Source organism: Equus asinus, chromosome 21 (assembly GCF_041296235.1).
Source record: "Equus asinus isolate D_3611 breed Donkey chromosome 21, EquAss-T2T_v2, whole genome shotgun sequence".
Classification (NCBI taxonomy): domain Eukaryota; kingdom Metazoa; phylum Chordata; class Mammalia; order Perissodactyla; family Equidae; genus Equus; species Equus asinus.
Window position 1 is genome coordinate 64,195,310 of NC_091810.1, and position 17,477 is coordinate 64,212,786.

The 17,477-nt window shown below is 40.9% G+C and overlaps 1 protein-coding gene across 1 annotated transcript in view; it reads right to left on the reverse strand.

Moving 5' to 3' along the window:
• Positions 1-16,215, reverse strand: part of STT3B (STT3 oligosaccharyltransferase complex catalytic subunit B) — a 110,134-nt gene extending 93,919 nt beyond the window's left edge. The window contains exon 1 of the mRNA XM_014840958.3: positions 15,031-16,215. Coding sequence (XP_014696444.2) covers positions 15,031-15,344 — 314 coding nt within the window. The 5' untranslated portion in view covers positions 15,345-16,215. The remainder of the gene's footprint in view (positions 1-15,030) is intronic.
• Between the last annotated feature and the right edge of the window lie 1,262 nt (positions 16,216-17,477).

The following is a 17,477-nucleotide window of genomic DNA, read 5'->3' on the forward strand; positions in this document are numbered from 1 at the left end:
TATCAGATGGACAAACCACCTATTTCTCTATTTTTGACCAACACACAGAAAAAAACCAAGGAGTGTTCAAAAGCTGAAAATGTCTTACAGACTTCTTACAGCTTCTCTGTTTCCACTTAAAGTGAGATGCATTACAAATGAAAAAGATACTAGAACGCATAAGAACACACAGAGAAAAACTTCTTCCAAACATATATTAATTGAAAACCAGATACATATTTCAGTCCTATCTCTTAAATTCTGCCTTAATTGTCAGTGACAGCTATCAATTTTCCTAAGTACTCATTTGAAAAAGGAGGGTTTGTTCTGCTTTACAAGGGACATTTAATGAACTAATGGAAAAAAGGAAAGAACAGTGAGAAGCTGGCAACAAAATATTATATCAAAATAGGAGGTTGATGTAAGTGTTTTAATGTAGCTCAAAAAATGTGAAAAAAATTCTAGGATCACATATAAAATAGTGTATTTATAAATTAAAACTATCCAATGATACTCTTTGCTCAAATAAGTCCAATACAGAATGAAATCTAAAAAACCTAAGCAAAAGGGACAGGTGCATATGCTTCCATGTATTCTCCCTCTCTACGTAGCATACACACACGTGTGTGCAATATATATTTGAGTGAGGCACACAGTCATATATTACAGAAACGAGATCTCCAATGAATATTTTATATATACACATATATATACACACACACACATTTTATCTAAAACATAATTGACCATAAATGAATAAAAAACATGCAAATTTTCCAACCCTCAATCTTTTCGAGGGAGAGGGGTGTAACAAGTAGATTGATGGAAGCATCATGCCATTTCATAATTGTATATGTTTGCACACGCTATTCTTTACATCAAAAATATCACCTTAAGCCGTCTCACTTCAAGGCCTACTCTCTTAACATACTAAGCAGTACTTCCTCTTCGCATCTCTAAAATGGGGGTAATAAAATATCTACCTCACAGAATTGCTTAAGGACCAATAGGCTACAAACTACAATAGTATGTGCAAGAAATTTAACCCAGACTTAGTATCTCTACCTCCCACAAAAACAAAATCATCCAATAAAAAAATTGACCAAAATGGGACTGGCCCAGTGACGGACTGGTTCAGCTCGCATGCTCCACTTCAGTGGCCTGGGGTCGTGGGTTCAGATCCTGGGCACAGATCTACACATCACTCATTAAGCCATGCTGCAGTGGTGTCCCACATACAAAACAGATGAAGATTGGCAGAGATATTAGCTCAGCAACAATCTTCCTCAAGCAAAAAGAGGAAGGTTGGCAACAGATGTTAGCTCAATCTTCCTCACCAAAAGAAATCCCCAAAATTGACCAAACACATGAACAGGTATTTCATAGAACAGGAGATAAAAATGATAAATACACTGTAGTAGCTAGTCTTCAAACATGGCCCTAAACAATTCTGTCCCTGCCTGTATATCCATCTTTTCCCTTGACTCTGAGATAAGCCTGTGTCTCTTTTGAACAATAAGATATACTGGAAGTGACCCTGATCATTCCAAGCCTAGCCCTTAATCGGCCTGGCAGCTTCCTCTCTCTTGGAATGCTCTTTCTCAGAACCCAGCTACCATACAGTGAGGCAGCCCAAGCAGTCACATAAAGGGCCAAAAACCCCGGCAGAGAACCCAATCAAGACTCCAGATGACCTTAGAGCCCAGCATCCAAGCCATTCTAGCCCCAGCTGACTATAATCATCCCAGCTCCACAGCTGACACGATGAAGCAGACGACCCCCCTACTCAACCCACAGAATTGTGAAATAAGGAAATGCTGTTTTATCACTAAATTTGGGGTGGTGTATCATATTTTTATAAATAACTGAAATATTATGACAAAATTCCCAGGTATATATCCTAGCAAATGTATAAATATGCATCAGAAAATATAGTATTTAATGTTTATAAAAGCAAAAAGCTGGCAACCCAAATGCCTGTCAACTAGCAAAGATATAAATGCAAGTCAAAGATTTTATATAGGATAATACTATTTTTTCAAAACTCTGAACAAAGCAACATATTGTCTAGAGGTACATACATAAGAGATTTGGGTTTTTTTCATGTGGCAAAGTGAATGTTGAACAAAACTCAGGATAATGGTTTCCTAGTGCTAAGAGGAAAAACCAGGATAGACTGGAGAAGGAATGTGGATAGATGTGAAATTGGTAATGTTCTAGTTCTATAGTTGCGTAGGGGTTTCACAGGTGTTTATCACTATGTTGATAATTACATATACGGATATATACATTCTTTGATATGTAAGTTGCATTTTAAATATAGTTTGATTTGTAAAATTGCTTAATATAACTATATTGTGTTGCAATTCATATCCAGTTATAACAAATACTTATTACACAAACTCTTTAAAAGTCCAGATTGATTTTTTTTTAAGATTTTAATTTTCCTTTTTCTCACCAAAGCCCCCCGGTACACAGTTGTGTATTTTTAGTTGTGAGCCTTCTAGCTGTGGCATATGGGATGCCTCCTCAGCATGGCTTGATGAGCCGTGCCATGTCTGCACCCAGGATTTGAACTGGCGAGACCCTGGGCCGCCGACGCAGAGCGTGCGAACTTAACCACTTGGCTACAGGGCTGGCCCCTCCAGAATGATTTTTATTTCAAAAGGAAAACCTTTTGTTTTGTTTTAAATGCTGTTTATATTAGACATTTTATTTAAATGTGGTAAATTATCTTAACAACCAACATAAAGTATCGTAGGAGAAAAGATTTCTCTTTCTAATGAACTGACTTATTTTAACAACCTTCAAAACATATCTTTATCTAAAACATTTTGGTTGCTCCTCAAGCTCATTTTTCTACTTTGAACAAATCAGTGGCCTTTACACAATTTTAAGATTAGATTTATTTAATCTACTGCACATTGGTTCATAATCCTGTTCCTTCAAATGCCAGGAAGCTGCTTAGCATATTAAACTAAAACTTTTCTTTAGCTATGGTCTAAAGTAAAAATGATTTTAGGATTGAAATTAAACTTCTATAGAGCAAGTTTATTAAATTTTTAAAATTAAGAACATATGTGGGGCCAGCCCCACAGCCAAGTGGTTAAGTTCATGGGCTCCGCTTCAGCGGCCCAGGGTTTTGCTGGTTTGGATCCTGGGTGCGGACATGGCACTGCTCGTCAAGCCACGTTGAGGCGGCATCCCACATAGCACAACCAGAGGGACCTACAACTAGAATACACAACTATGTACTGGGGGGCTTTGGGGAGAAGAAAAAAAAAGATTGGCAATAGATGTTAGTGCAGGTGCCAATCTTAAAAAAAGGTACACATGCAATGTTTTTAATTGTCAATATATTCAACAAACCCTGCTGACGATAAGAGACTTTTTTTAAAGGGACACTGATGGATAAAGACTTGTTATTTAAAAAAAAAAGCACATAGCATTTTTAAGCAAGTTTTTAAGCAAAAACACCTTGTGAGATCATTACCACATATCGGTTTTAGGACTCACAAGAATACTGCTACTATTACATAAAATAATAGTATAATTAAAGAGCTGACCAGTCATTTTGTTAGAGTTCAATCCATAATAAAAGAAGATAAAGACTTCATGTCTTGGCTTATTTAACTCTCAAGATAGTCAATGACCCTCCCAGTAATTAGACAGACAAAGCTATTTCCACTGCAGAGACACTTTAATGGAGACAAGCAACTTCATCCCTAATGTGTATTTTTATTTAGTATCCCTTAACCTCTTATGGTAAAGTTTAAATGAGATCAGTGAGAGCTGTGATGGCTTCCTAAAGTGTTGCCTAATCTCCATATTAATTAGCTATAATCATAAAGTTAAATTTAGAGCCAAGAAACCAAATGGATCATTAATCTAACCCCACCCAAACTCATCATTTTCGTGAATTTAGCATATTCTAATTAATGCCTATGTGTACAATGATCATTTCTATTCTTACTATTCCTCCATATCAAGATATATTTCTCATGTTCAAACAAAATGCCATCCTGTAAATTTTACTTCTATTGCTGACATTGGTCTTTTTTCATTTACCATCTCAAAAGTTAACAGCATTGAAAGTTTTATCATTCATATGGTTTTTGGATATTAACTAGTCTGTCTTTTCTTATTCAATGTTCCTTAAAAAGTGAGTTAAAACTTCAGACAAGGGGCTGGCCCCGTGGCCGAGTGGTTAAGTTCGCATACTCCGCTGCAGGCGGCCCAGTATTTCGTTGGTTCGAATCCTGGGCGCGGACATGGCACTGCTCATCAGACCACGCTGAGGCAGCGTCCCACATGCCACAACTAGAAGGACCCACAACAAAATATACAACTATGTACCGGGGGGCTTTGGGGAGAAAAAGGAGAAAAATAAAATCTTTAAAAAAAAAATTTAAAAAAAAACAAAAAACTTCAGACAAAACTCTCTAAGAGTTATTTGTACTTGGAAGAAATACTCATGGAACTAAAATCTCCCTCAAAGTTCTTCCGAAGATATCCGTTCACCCAGCCATCTCCCAAGTGCTAATGGCAATCACATAAATTACTACATCTGTAAGCATCATCCTTTCTTCATTATCGACTTTCCTTCTTCTATAAGATTCAAATGACACCTTTTTTGAGAGCAAGAGGTTCACCAACAACTCTATCGTGAGGGCAGGTCTCCACACCACCAAGCAATTCTCTAACACCAGCTGGGTGTTTGTCAACTCAAATCTGACACCATCAACCTGGGATCTGACGGGTCAGCTCCCACTGGTTAAAAGCTCTTAGAGAGACTGACCCCCTTCTCAACTTCAGATGCCAATTTCAAGTCCAGGTTGTCACCTATGCTTCAAATCAACTGGTTATAGATAAGAGGTGTAAATGACCCCTCCGTGGGTTTGACTAATTTGCTAGAGCAACTCACAGAACTCACAAACATTTTACTTACTAGATCAGAGGTCAGATGGTAGGACTGAAAGTTCCAGCCATCTAATCACAAGGTTGGGTCCACCGGCAACCAACCCCTATCCTTAGTTACCTAGGGGCTTTCCAAGTCACCTCATTAACATAACAAATGACCCCTGCATCACTCCCTTCACTTAGGAAATCATAAGGGTTTTAGAAGTTCTGTGCCAGAAACAGATGAAAACCAAATGTATATTTATTATAAATCACATTATCACAACTACACATATGATTTTACTGACATCACAGTCAAATCCAAGGTTTATCAAGGTATTACACAACAGAGACTTCCTGTACTATCATCAACAAAACATAAAACATGGTTATCATTAAGGATAAAAGATCCATGTTAATAATAAATTGAATATTATATTCCCAGTACAGCGTAGGATATTCTAAGAAGACTGGAAAAGATATTCTTACCCTAAAGGATCTTCTTTTCTGTCTCTCCATAGTAACAATAAGTTATTATTAATATTATTATTCCTTAGTGGGAGAAATGAGCACCATATCACCATAATATATCTTACCAATTCAGGCAAATAACAACTTAAGTCTCCTTGAGTGTTTTTCACAACAGGTGTTAAAATCTTCTTCAAAATGGCTCTGGCCTATTTAATTAAATGAACAGTCCTAAACAAAATTTAACTGGTTTGCTTTAAACAGGTTTAATAAAACCTGCACCCAAACCTCTCCCATAAGGTAGATAAGCTATATTAGATTGTTATTTCTGAAAGAAGTATGCACGAATGTTTCCTAACAGTTAATACATTTCAGAAAAGTATCTCTACTTCCCTGGAGAATTCACACAAGACTACTAAAGGTGTTAACTTAAATCATTAAGCTGGATCATATCCAAATAGAGCCTAATTCAAAGTCATTTATATTTCTCTCTGGCATGTATTACATGGGATTTGGGGGAGAAGGGACAATAAGTATGTATACCTTCCTTACGAGACTTAGTTTAAATTTTAAGTTTGAATTCTGTAGAAATACTGGGTGACTAAATTGGGAGCCTGGAGAAAGGCAGTCCTAGGGGCCGGCCTGGTGGCGCAGTGGTTAAGTTTGCACATTCCGCTTTGGCGGCCTGGGGTTTGCCGGTTCGGGTTCCGTGTGCAGACATGGCACGCTTTGCCAAGTCATGCTGTGGTAGGCGTCCCATGTATAAAGTAGAGGAAGATGGGCATGGATGTTAGCTCAGGGCCAGTCTTCCTCAGCAAAAAGAGGAGGATTGGCAGTGGATGTTAGCTCAGGGCTAATCTTCAAAAAAAAAAGAAAAAGAAAGGCAGTCCTAGATTGAAACTCTTCAACTAGCAATCAACTAACTATGATAAGAGTCTTTTATTTGTTTACAAAAGAAATCAACTGTTATCCATTCAAGTAGCATGGGTTCCATACTAATGCACAGCAGGAAAATACCAAATTAGTTCAAAATTATTCTGACCAATAAATAGAAATGCACTGAAGAGCATTCATGTTTATTGTTTCACTCAAGAACTGCTTTCTAATTAAAAGAAAAGTTTATAAGCTGGAATCACATTTCCAACATCCTCAGTCTTTTGCTACCACCACCAAATTCTCATACCCCAATAGATTTCAAGGTCCTACATATAGATTCATGACCATTTCTCTACCATCCTTTGAATAAAACTTTTATCCCCTGAAGACAATTTCTGAAAGGATCCTACTATTATCATACTTCTGCCATTCTTCCTGAAGAACAAGACAGCTACTAAATCAATAAGGGAAATAAAGACGTGGGAAAGAACAAAAGTGGTAGCCATGGAAGACCGGAAGAAGAAAGCAACATGGAAAACATACATAGAAGAAATGCAGGCTATTCAAGATCCCATGATATCTACACAAACAAAATCACACACAACCCAGGGTCAACAATCCTCTACAAAAATACCAACACATTGAACAGTCCATTCTTATGGTTTTCCTAAATTCCTTCAGTTCAGATTGCCTTCCAACATTCTTTTTCCTTCTTTCAAGAACTAAGTACAACTGCTCCCTTCCTCATGTATATTTTAATACATATACTTTAAAATGAACAAGTTGGCAAAAGCCATAGTTCAAAAACCAGTAATTTTGCATTTATCTGATTATTTGATTATCATTTGTCTCTTGAAAGACAGAGACGTCTCCTCCCCTGCCCCCTCTTCCTCATGGTTTCAGTGCTTATTGAATCACTGAATCCATCTTGCCACTTAGCACCTTTAAAAAAGTTGTTAAGGTTATCTGGAGACAAGGTTGACTCCAGATCAAAAGTTAAATCTTGATATAATTTTTGATCTCAAGTGAAGAAAAGGATGCCTTCCCCTTCCTACTGCAAAAGAGCAGGCAACCTCCTCCGGTGGGAAGAAGCCTCCCTAAACAAATTATTGCTAAACCTTATTAGCCACATACAACCCTTTGATCAATAAAGATGACTTAAAAACAATGCTGAGCAAAAAAAGCAAGACACAAAAGCCACAAGTGCATTTATCTAAAGTTTTAAAATAGGCAAAACTAAATTCTATTATTCAGGAATGCCCACAGAACTATACTACCTATGAGGAAATGCAAGGATGTAATTACTATAAAAGTGGGAGGAGGGGGTACTGAGAAAGCACACACCAAGGCTTCTGAGGTGGCAGCAATGTTCTATTTCTTGATCTGGGTGACAGTCACATGGGTGTTTATTTTATAATTAGTCATTACACTGTACATTAGGTTTATATACTTTTCAGAATGTGTTGTATTTCACCATAAAAGAAAATTTCTTTAGAGTGAAACTGAAAACCTTCTCACCAATAAAAGACTTTGTAGAACACATCTCTTTTCTCTTGCTATGTAAATATTTCAGACATTTTCAAAAAATATCTCAAAAACTACAAGAGTGCTGCCTTCCAATAATTCTGTACACCATTACTTTCCCTGTGGATTACACAAGTAAGATGGTATAATAATTTAATAATAAAACCTTCTTAAATATAGTATATTTTACTTTACAGGATTTATTGGTGTCTTAAGACTAGGCATGAACTGGTAAGAGAGTAAATCTTAAAAGTTCTCATCAGGGGCTGGCCCAGTGGCGTAGTGGTTAAGTTTTCGCATTCTGCTTTAGCGGCCCAGGTTCACAAGGTTCGGATGCTGGGCGTGGACCTACACACCGCTCGTCAAGCCATGCTGTGGCAGCATCCCGGAGGACAACTGGCACAGATGTTAGCTCAGGGACAATTTTCCTCAAGTAAAAAGAGGAAGATTGGCAACAGATGTTGGCTCAGGGCCAGTCTTCCTCACCAGCCCCCCTCAACAAAAAAATATGTTAAAAAAAAGACAAGCCAACATATACTCTAAAAAGTCCTTCAGGCTACAGAACTCTGGGCCTACTCTGAAAGTTTAGCTTCCACCTCGCAATTCCCTTAACTGGAATGGTTTAATACTTCCAACCTCATTACTATGAACTTTTTACAGACAAAATAAATCTAAATGAAAACAACATTCACTTGGATTCCATCATCTTTTCCTCTCATTCAGCTATTCCCTTAAAAGCCCCATCTCTGAGAATTCCCTAGTCATTTAGGTTTAAAAACTTCAAGCCATCATCAACTCTTCTCTCTTCCCTACATCAAAACAAACAAAGTAATTAGCCATCATCCAAATAGTGAGTTTAAGTTAGCTAGAGCACAGATTGTGCCCAGGAATTTTGAGAGGCCAATATGTTAAGACTTAAATCGGAGCAGCTGATTAAAAAACATAAATTAAATGGAGGACACTTTCATTTAAGCCTGCCTTGGAGGCAGACGATGCAGTAAGAAGGACAGATTTTGGCGACAGGCAGACTTGTATTATTCAAACCTTGTGGGGAATACTGAATTGAAATATATTTTATCTACAGAAATAAAAGATATTACCTTATCTCAATTCTAAAATCTAAAATAGTTATAAGACACTATTAAAACTAAGTGTCTACTGCCATTTAAAACATATATTACAGTTACTCTGCAACACTAAGTTCCACAGAAAGAAAAAAAAAAAATGGTCACAGATGATATGGTCAATTTAATTCGTGTACCAGTCATAATTCTACAGAAATTTATTTATTTAAAAATAGTACACACTTGACAAATGTAAAGGCATTCACCAACTTATGTACAGGGTATATTCCAGAATATGTTTAGATGGGTTTCATTTGAAACTATAAAAGCATTTTTCCAGGGCCGACCCAGTGGCATAGTGGTTAAGATCTGAGTGCTCCACGTCAGTGGCCCAGGTTCACAGGTTCGGATCCTGGGTGAGGACCTACACCACTGTCAGCCATGCTGAGGTGGCAACCCACATACAAAATGGAGGAAGACTGGCACAGATGTTAGCTCAGGGTGAATCTTCCTCACCAAAAAAAAAAGTATTTTTCCAAAGAATTAAAATTCCAAACAGTGGTTAGGTTTCCTGGGAAGTCTACAAATGCCAGTTAACCTACATTTACTGCAAATATGAGAGCCTCTGCCAGTTGCCTTTCTCTCTTCCAACCCTTACCCTCACCTAACGCACACTTTTTTTTTTTTAATCCTATGATATTGCCACTTTCTATCAACTTCCAAATCCCTGGAAATTAGTCATGGTCTGACGTAGGTGAAGTGAGGACAAAGAAACCTTCTCAGAAAAGATAAACAGCTTAAAAACAAAAAATATCCACCAGAATCAGGTAAAGCAAATAAAGGAGTGAAGAGGAGTATTAGGTTAACCATTTATATTTTTTTCCCTGTTAATAGTATTAATTTGGCCCATACATCATATTCGTGGGTCCTATATTATTTGAAAATGCTCTCCTTTTTTCCTATTTATTGCAGGGATTGACAGAAGCCATTTTGCAATCATACATAAATTAAGCATTACATCTGGATAAAACATGGCAAAGAAAGAGCACGAATAAGACTGAGAGTAAGCAACAGGCTGACCAATAAAAGGCTTCTAATAATCCAAAAGAACTTAGGAGTTTCACATAAATTAAGACTTAAAAAAAAAATCAATACCCTTCTAATATCTTCCGAGTTTCTTCTGAGACATCAGATTCAGCCAAGTGAAGCCATTTAACAGGCATAGGCTAATGCACTGACTTATGATGTACTCAGCTAAGTTTCTATCCAAAACCTAGAATGATTGAATCTAGTTTTAACCTGCAGTCCAATTGAGGATGATACAGAAACAGTATTTATACTCCTTATGTTCAAGTATTATAGTAACAAACGCTATCCAGAAATAAGAGATCCTCTTTATCATGAAGTTGGGGAACAAAGATAACGTTCTTCATATGACAGTGAACAATGCCCTATCAGTGTGTACAAGCAGGACTTAAAAGCTGTAACGTGGGGCTAGCCCCACGAAAGTTCGAATGCTCAGTTTTGGCAGCCCAGGGTTTCACTGGTTCAGATCCTGGGCGTGGACCTAGCACCACTCATCAAGCCATGCTGAGTCAGCGTTCTGTATAGCAGAACTAGAAGGACCTACAACTAGAATATACAACTACACTGAGGGGCTTTGGGGAGAAGAAGAAGAAGGAAAAAAAAAAGACTGACAACAGATGTTGTTAGCTCAGGGTCAATCTTTAAAAAAAAAAAAGCAGAAATGGACAAATAGAAAGATGTGATAAAGTAAAATAAAATACTACCTGTAGAACCTAGGTGTTGAGTATGAGTGTTCACTATAAAATTCTTTCAACTTTTCTGTATGTTTGAAATTTTTCATAATATAACAATTTAGTAATATACAGATCTGTTGAATTGTGGAGTGCTTTATAATTCAGGTTAACTGCAGTTTTGTCTTTAAGTTTTCAAAGTAAACAAACAGAAAAAATATGATTCGGTCACTTGAGAATATTAATCTTTCCATTATTTCTGAGAGCATGTATGCATTGATGAACACTAAGATATTACCATGAAGAGAACTTTTAACACTTTCTCATATCCTGAAGCACTCAAAACTTATTGAGAACGTAAAAATAAGAGACAGATTAAGTATACACAGGCCAGTAAGTTTCCCCACATTAATAAAACTGGGTCAGAGCCTATACTGTACGGGGTGGTACAGTCTTACCCAAGTTAGCCCTCAAAACATGAAAACCCTAAAGAGAAAGAAAAAGTTCCAGAGTCTTTGCTGACAGATCCTACTCCAGGACCTATTATATGCTTCATGAAACCCATGATTACTACCTATAGGAGCCACCGCACTTACCCCAAATGGGAGCAGATCCAATCCAGCAACTCAAGGCACTCCCTGCACCTCCTCCCTAAGTGTTCTTATAATTTAGAATGATCTCAAAAGCTCAAGGCCAGAAAAATTTTAAATTACAATGAAATCAGTGACAGTATACCTGTTCTGAAGTGCAGCTGGACTGCTGTTGCTAACGATTCCACAAAGTGACTTTTTAAGATTTGGGGATGTTTGTGCTCTAAAACTGGTTTTGTTACCCATTTTGTCTTCTTTAGAACTGAGGTCAATAGCCTCTTTTAGTCATCTGCAAAGTGAAGAAAAACATGGACACCTCAAAGTACAGGAAGTAGTCCCCAACTTACAAACAGCTTATGTTCCAAAGGTTTATCAGTCCTTTGAAAACATGTTTGTACTAATTAACCTATTTATACCACAGTTTCTATGAAAAGGTGCATTTCAAGTTTCAACTCCAAACTGCAGCTTTCTAACCTGCAAAAAGGCATCAGCTAAATGCAGCCAAAACTCAAGGCTCAGAGAATTCTCTCTCTAGGGCCCTAAGGAGAACCCACTACAACCCGTGCAGGCAGAGAAAAGGGCAGCTCTCCTCACACAGAGAGCTTTTACATTGCCTCTGTAGGAAAAGCTACAATTTAATAAGAGAATGATTACAGAAAAGGTACTTGGTTAATATAATGTAAAAGTATTAATAGTTACAACAAAAATAAACAAACTACATTTTGCTCCAGATAAAAAGACAAAATTAGGTGCTATTAAATTAGTTGGTCAACCAAATGTATCTCAATTACAGACAACATGTTCTCAAACTGCTTCCTCATGTGTGATCAACTCAACTGATAAGAGAGGAAATTACTACAGTGAAGTGGTAAGGAGATCATCACCAAAAATGGTTCTAAATTCTAAAAAAGTGCAGCATACTTTAAAATTGAATAAATATATTCAACATCATATACCACCCCTTATAACTGGTAAGTTTTATAAAATAACTTGAGTGACAAATTTAAAAAACAAGTATAACTTTGTGACAATGAGTCACCTTTGGCAGCTAACTAAAGTCTTACACAACCTAAGAACTAACGTAAAATTTATAGATATAACTCACAATCAAACAAAGAAAGTAAACTTTTCACTAAAAAGACTTCAGAAATGAAGCTAGTAACAGAAACATGAAAAAAAAAGATGGGGGAAGGTCAGAATAAATTGGTTTGTGGACACAGAACCTGAGAGGAACATTTAAGTATTATTAAAGGCTCATGTCATTGCTACATGTTAAAACAGTAATCTGAGAGACTCCCAAACTAGTCCAACACTAGGGTGTTAGATGGTAGATCAGTCAAAGTGCTGGTACTATTAGTAGCTTTGAAGGAAAACTACTTCAAAAATCCAAAGTAATAATGACAGGCAAATCTACACCTAAGCTCCTTTTTAAAATTTTTCAACAAGAATGGATTATAAGAATGCAATGCCTAACTACTTAAGATCTTCAACAGATATGAAAAGAAATCAAAAATGAGCAAATAAGGGTTTTTTTTTGTCTGAAACCTACTTCTCTCATTAAGTCACCTGAACTAGACATTAGATTTATATTGGCAAATCTCTGTTCACAATAAGAGATAGGGACACAATTCCTTTATGATAAAAGGCTGTTTAGTACTAATCTAACATTATGAACAGAAACATTTAATCACAAATATATTAAAATGTAAATATTAAAACTATCAGTAAGCAGAACACCTAAATTAAGCAGGTCTTTAAGAACGAAGAGGTGCATATACGTTTAGATTAGTGTATACAAATTATAATTCAAATGTTATGCATTTAGCTAAAGGAAAATGTTTCTGAAATGTGTTTTTATAGACATTTTCATGCGGATAAAAAAGGTTTATGCTCTCTAAGTGTATTCTCGAAACTAGAGAAAGAAATCAACTTTTCATTCTTTGGAACACTTGGGGAAAAAAAATAAAGGAATATTATTTGTGAAGCAACCCAGTAAGACTTTTCATGATTACGATACTCAATTTTAGTAGTACTCTTTGGCTGACTTGAGGTAGACTTCTAATCTTCCTCCAAAATAAGGAAAAATGACAAAACTGTCTCATCATTCAGTTGTGAATTTTTCTACAATCCTTAATTTCAGCCTCAACATCACTACTAAACAGTATTCGGCCTTCCGTTTGTAAAGATGATACTCTCTGGGAACATTATTCACAATTTTTGTTACCCGTAATGTTTGCCCAGCCATACACTTCTGCTGTTGTAATGTGAAAAGACAGAACTTTCTCTTTTCATGTTGTTCAGTAAAATATTAGCAGTTTTCATTTTCTGGTTCCAATTTCATTTTTACCTAATTTGCATAAGTGTTTCTAAGCTAAGAATAAGAATACTGTAACTAGCTAACAAAGCTTCACGGTAATTTATTCTCTTCTGTGATTCCAAGTAACATAAAAGTTATTTTTTAAAAAGTGTTAGGAAAAAATGAAAACCTCTAAAGTGGAATTAAAACGTTTCACGGAAGAATGCCACAGTAGCTAACTGACTACCTAAACTGAATTCTCCATGAGTGGGCCCCCCTGGTGTTCCATAGACGAGGCACTACCAATTTTTCTATTCACAACATAACTTTAATCCAACATTTGAATATATGGTAACTCACTCCCCAAAATATTTAATACCTATATATTTAGTAACTCTCAAGAAGATTCTCTTTCTATATTTCAAATGATAAATATCCTCAAGTCTACTTAGGTCTAATTATAAGATTAACTCAAGGCTGATAGGCCAGCAAGATGAATTGAGTTAGTTTAAAAGGCATACGATCAAGCAGAAAAAAATGAAAAAAAAAAAACAAACTCAGATTGGACAAGTTGGAAAAAAAAATAAAAGCAATCTTCCTATCTGGATAACTCATAGCCCAGTCTGGCGTCTAAAGTAGCTAGTGCTCTTAATGCAGTAATTCCCAAAAACATCCAGGTCAGTTCCTGACACATGTGCAACTTCGGTAGTATAATCCAGGGCTTGGCTCCTCGTCACCGTAGGACCGTTTGTTCTCATCCACAAACCTTCCTGCAGAGACCAATAAAGGAACTAATGCAATGCTTTCGGATCTCGTGCATAACCTACCGAGGGTGACAGTTGGTCTAACAGACTAACGATCTTGCTCTAGAAAGCGACCCGAGATAACTGTGGAACAGTGAGGCGCTGAGTGCACTTAAGGGCCTTGGAAAAAGCCACTCTTGAAAATATCTAATGTTAAACAAATAAGAGTCCCCAGCTTTCAGATCACTTTCAGGGATACCATTTCCTTTGCCACAACACCTCGCTCCCTCTCTTTTTCCCTTCTCGTATAATGAGAGCAAAAAGAGACACGGGAAAGGCGTGCGACTGCGAGGCTGGCACCGCAGGACTCCCGCACCTCTGGGCTCCCCTCCGACGGCAACAGCGCGCCCCGGGCCGATCCAGCCCAACCACAGAAACGCGCCCGCAAAACGCAGGAACGCGAACGCCGCGGGCGGCCGGCAGTGTGGGCGGGAGCCCGCCGCGAGTCGGCGAGGAGCGACCTGCGGCTCCCGGCGTGGCCGCTCCGGACCCTGCGACCCGAGCCCACGGCGAGAGGCTCCGTTCGCCCTCGTGGGGGTCGTCACCCTCGCCCGGCCGGGCGTCGCGGTCCCACTCGGGGACCCCGACGCCCCGCCTCCGGCTGCTCGGGGGAAACTTCGCCCCCGGGCAGGGGGCGCGCCCGGAGCTCCGGGAGCCGCGCGCTCCGCCGGGGCGCGAGCGGGGCTCGGGGCCAAGTCCGGGGAGAGCGGCGGCGGCAGAGGCGCCGGTCCCCGTCCCCGTGCCCGCGGCGGGGGAGGGGCGGCGGACACTCACCAAGGGTCGAACTCGTGAATGATGCTTTCGAAGCGAATGACGGCGAAGAGGCGCGAGCTGAAGCCGGCCAGCCAGGCCAGGAAGAGGATGGTGAAGGAGAGCAGCGACTGCCAGCCGGCCGGCTGCGACAAGCCCCCGGACAGCCCCGCGGGGGCCGGCTTTGGCGGCGCCACGCTGCCCGCCGCCTTGTGCGCGCACTGGGCCCCGGGCCCGTGGTGGCCGTGCCGGCTGTTCCCCAGGGCCATGAGGCCGCTCCACGGGGACGAGTTGAGGGACGACTTGTGCTTGCTCTCCGGGGCCGAGGGCTCCGCCATGTTGTGCCCCGGCGGCGGGTCTCGCTCCTCGCCGCCGCCGCCGCCGCCTGGTGCGAGGGGTGCTGGGCGGGGACCCGGAGGAGAGGAGGAGGAGGAGGAAGAAAAAGGAGGAGGAGGGAAGAGCGCCGCGCGCTCCCGCCCTCAGCGCCGCGAGGCCGGGGGACAGCGGGTGGAGGCGGCGGCGGGGAGTCTCCGCCTCAGCAGCGGCCGCGACCGCCGCTCTCTCAACTCGGATGGCCCTTGCGCCCCACTAGCCATCCGTGTCCCCAGCGCAGCTGCGGCAGCGGCGAAAGCCGACGGGACGAGGGCGCCAGAGAAGGAGAAGCAGCCGACGGAGGCGGCACCACAGCTCGGAGCAGCAATGACATTCCCCCTCACACCCGCCGCCCGCCCCGCCGTGAGGAGCGGGAGGAGGAGCCCCCTGGAGTCCGGGCGGAGCTCAGGCTACCTCTGGCTCCGCCCCCGACCCAACAGGAACTGGCTCTTCCACCTGTCACAATGCGACAGGTCCGTTAGGGGGCGGGCCTAGGCCCGCGGTGCCCGCCAATAGGGGGAAGAGCTGGGGCGGGGCTTGGCCCACCCGTTCTCCCCCTCCCCCTCCCGGCCTCGCGCCCCTTCGCCCGGAGCGGCCGTGCTGCGCGGCTACGGCTTCATTGTCAGTTGAAAGACGCGGTTTCGCGCGCCTGTGTTGTCGGCGAGGAAGGGTGCTAGGCGGCTCCGCTCGCTCCATGGAGCTGAGCCGGGCCGAGGGGTCGGGAGGTGGTCGAGAAAAGTGGAGCGGCCTCCGTCAGAATCAGTTTCAGGGAGGCAGGGAGCGTGGCGCCTAGTGGCCGGGCACTCGCGGGCTCTCCGCGGTCGTGACTTTTAACCCTCTTTGCGCGGAGCGCCCGCCACGTGACTGACCGCGCAGGCGCGCTGCGCCAGCCCTCCGCGCGTGGATCTGGCCGGTAGGGCTCCGCCGCCCGGGACGCCCCGCGGCCGGCGCAGCGCGCGAGCCGCGCTTGTTGGCGCCGCGGTCGGCCCCGCAGGCTGCGAGAGAAGACGAGTTTGCCGGCGCTGGAAACTCATCGGAGCCAGCCGACAAGCCCCTAGCTCGAGGAAGACTTAGTGGGTCAGGCGAAGTGCGACTTTCTCTCGCTTTTTTCAATTCTTGCATTTTCCTAGTTGGAAAAATAATGTTTGTTCACTGGGAATATGGGCAAATGCAGGAATTCATTGTTAACGGCTGCATACATTCCATCAAACGAGTGAAACTATTTAACTTTGCATGGACTTTCAGCTGTTACCCAATTCTCTCTAGGAAATGATAACGGACTGAAGATACTGTACAAGAATTTTTGCACGTCTAGGTCGTATGTTTATACCTTCCTCCCCTTCCTCACGTCCCCCCCCCCCCAAAAATAAAGTGCTGCTGAGTAGACTAAACTCAAGGCAAAATGAGTTTAAACATAAGTGGAGCAGTTGGAAGACTAGAATTGCTTTGATATAAGCCCCATGAAGGGCACAGAGCTTTCAGTATAGTCAACACTCAGTAAATGGTTAACTTTTCGTGTACATTAACAGTTAATTGTCCATTTTGTTAGGCAAATAACATCTGAACTTAAAAGCACGTCTTCGCGTAGTATTATAAAGGTACTCAATCATTTTCTTAAGTCATCAAAAAATTAAACACATTTAGAAAATTTAAACACACTTAGAAATTGTGTTTCAATAGTAGATCTTTTCAGGGGCTGGCCCAGTGGCCGAGTGGTTAAGTTCGGGCGCTTTGCTGCAGGCGGCCCAGTGTTTCCTTGGTTCGAATCCTGGGCGCGGACATGGCACTACTCGTCAAACCACACTGAGGCAGCATCCCACATGCCACAACTAGAAGGACCCACAATGAAGAATATACAACTATGTACTGGGGGGCTTTGGGGAGAAAAAGGAAAAAATAAAATAAAATCTTTAAAAGAAAAAAAATAGTAGATCTTTTCAAAAAGTTAGGTAAATGAGCAAGTATACTTAGTTTGAGGTCGCTCTTTGAAACTAAGGCATCCAGCTACTCTTTTAACCTGCCAAGTGATAACTTTTCTCTCATTTCCTTACAAGAATAAATAAATAGTCTCATTAAGGAAAGAATGGAAAGGTTTCCAG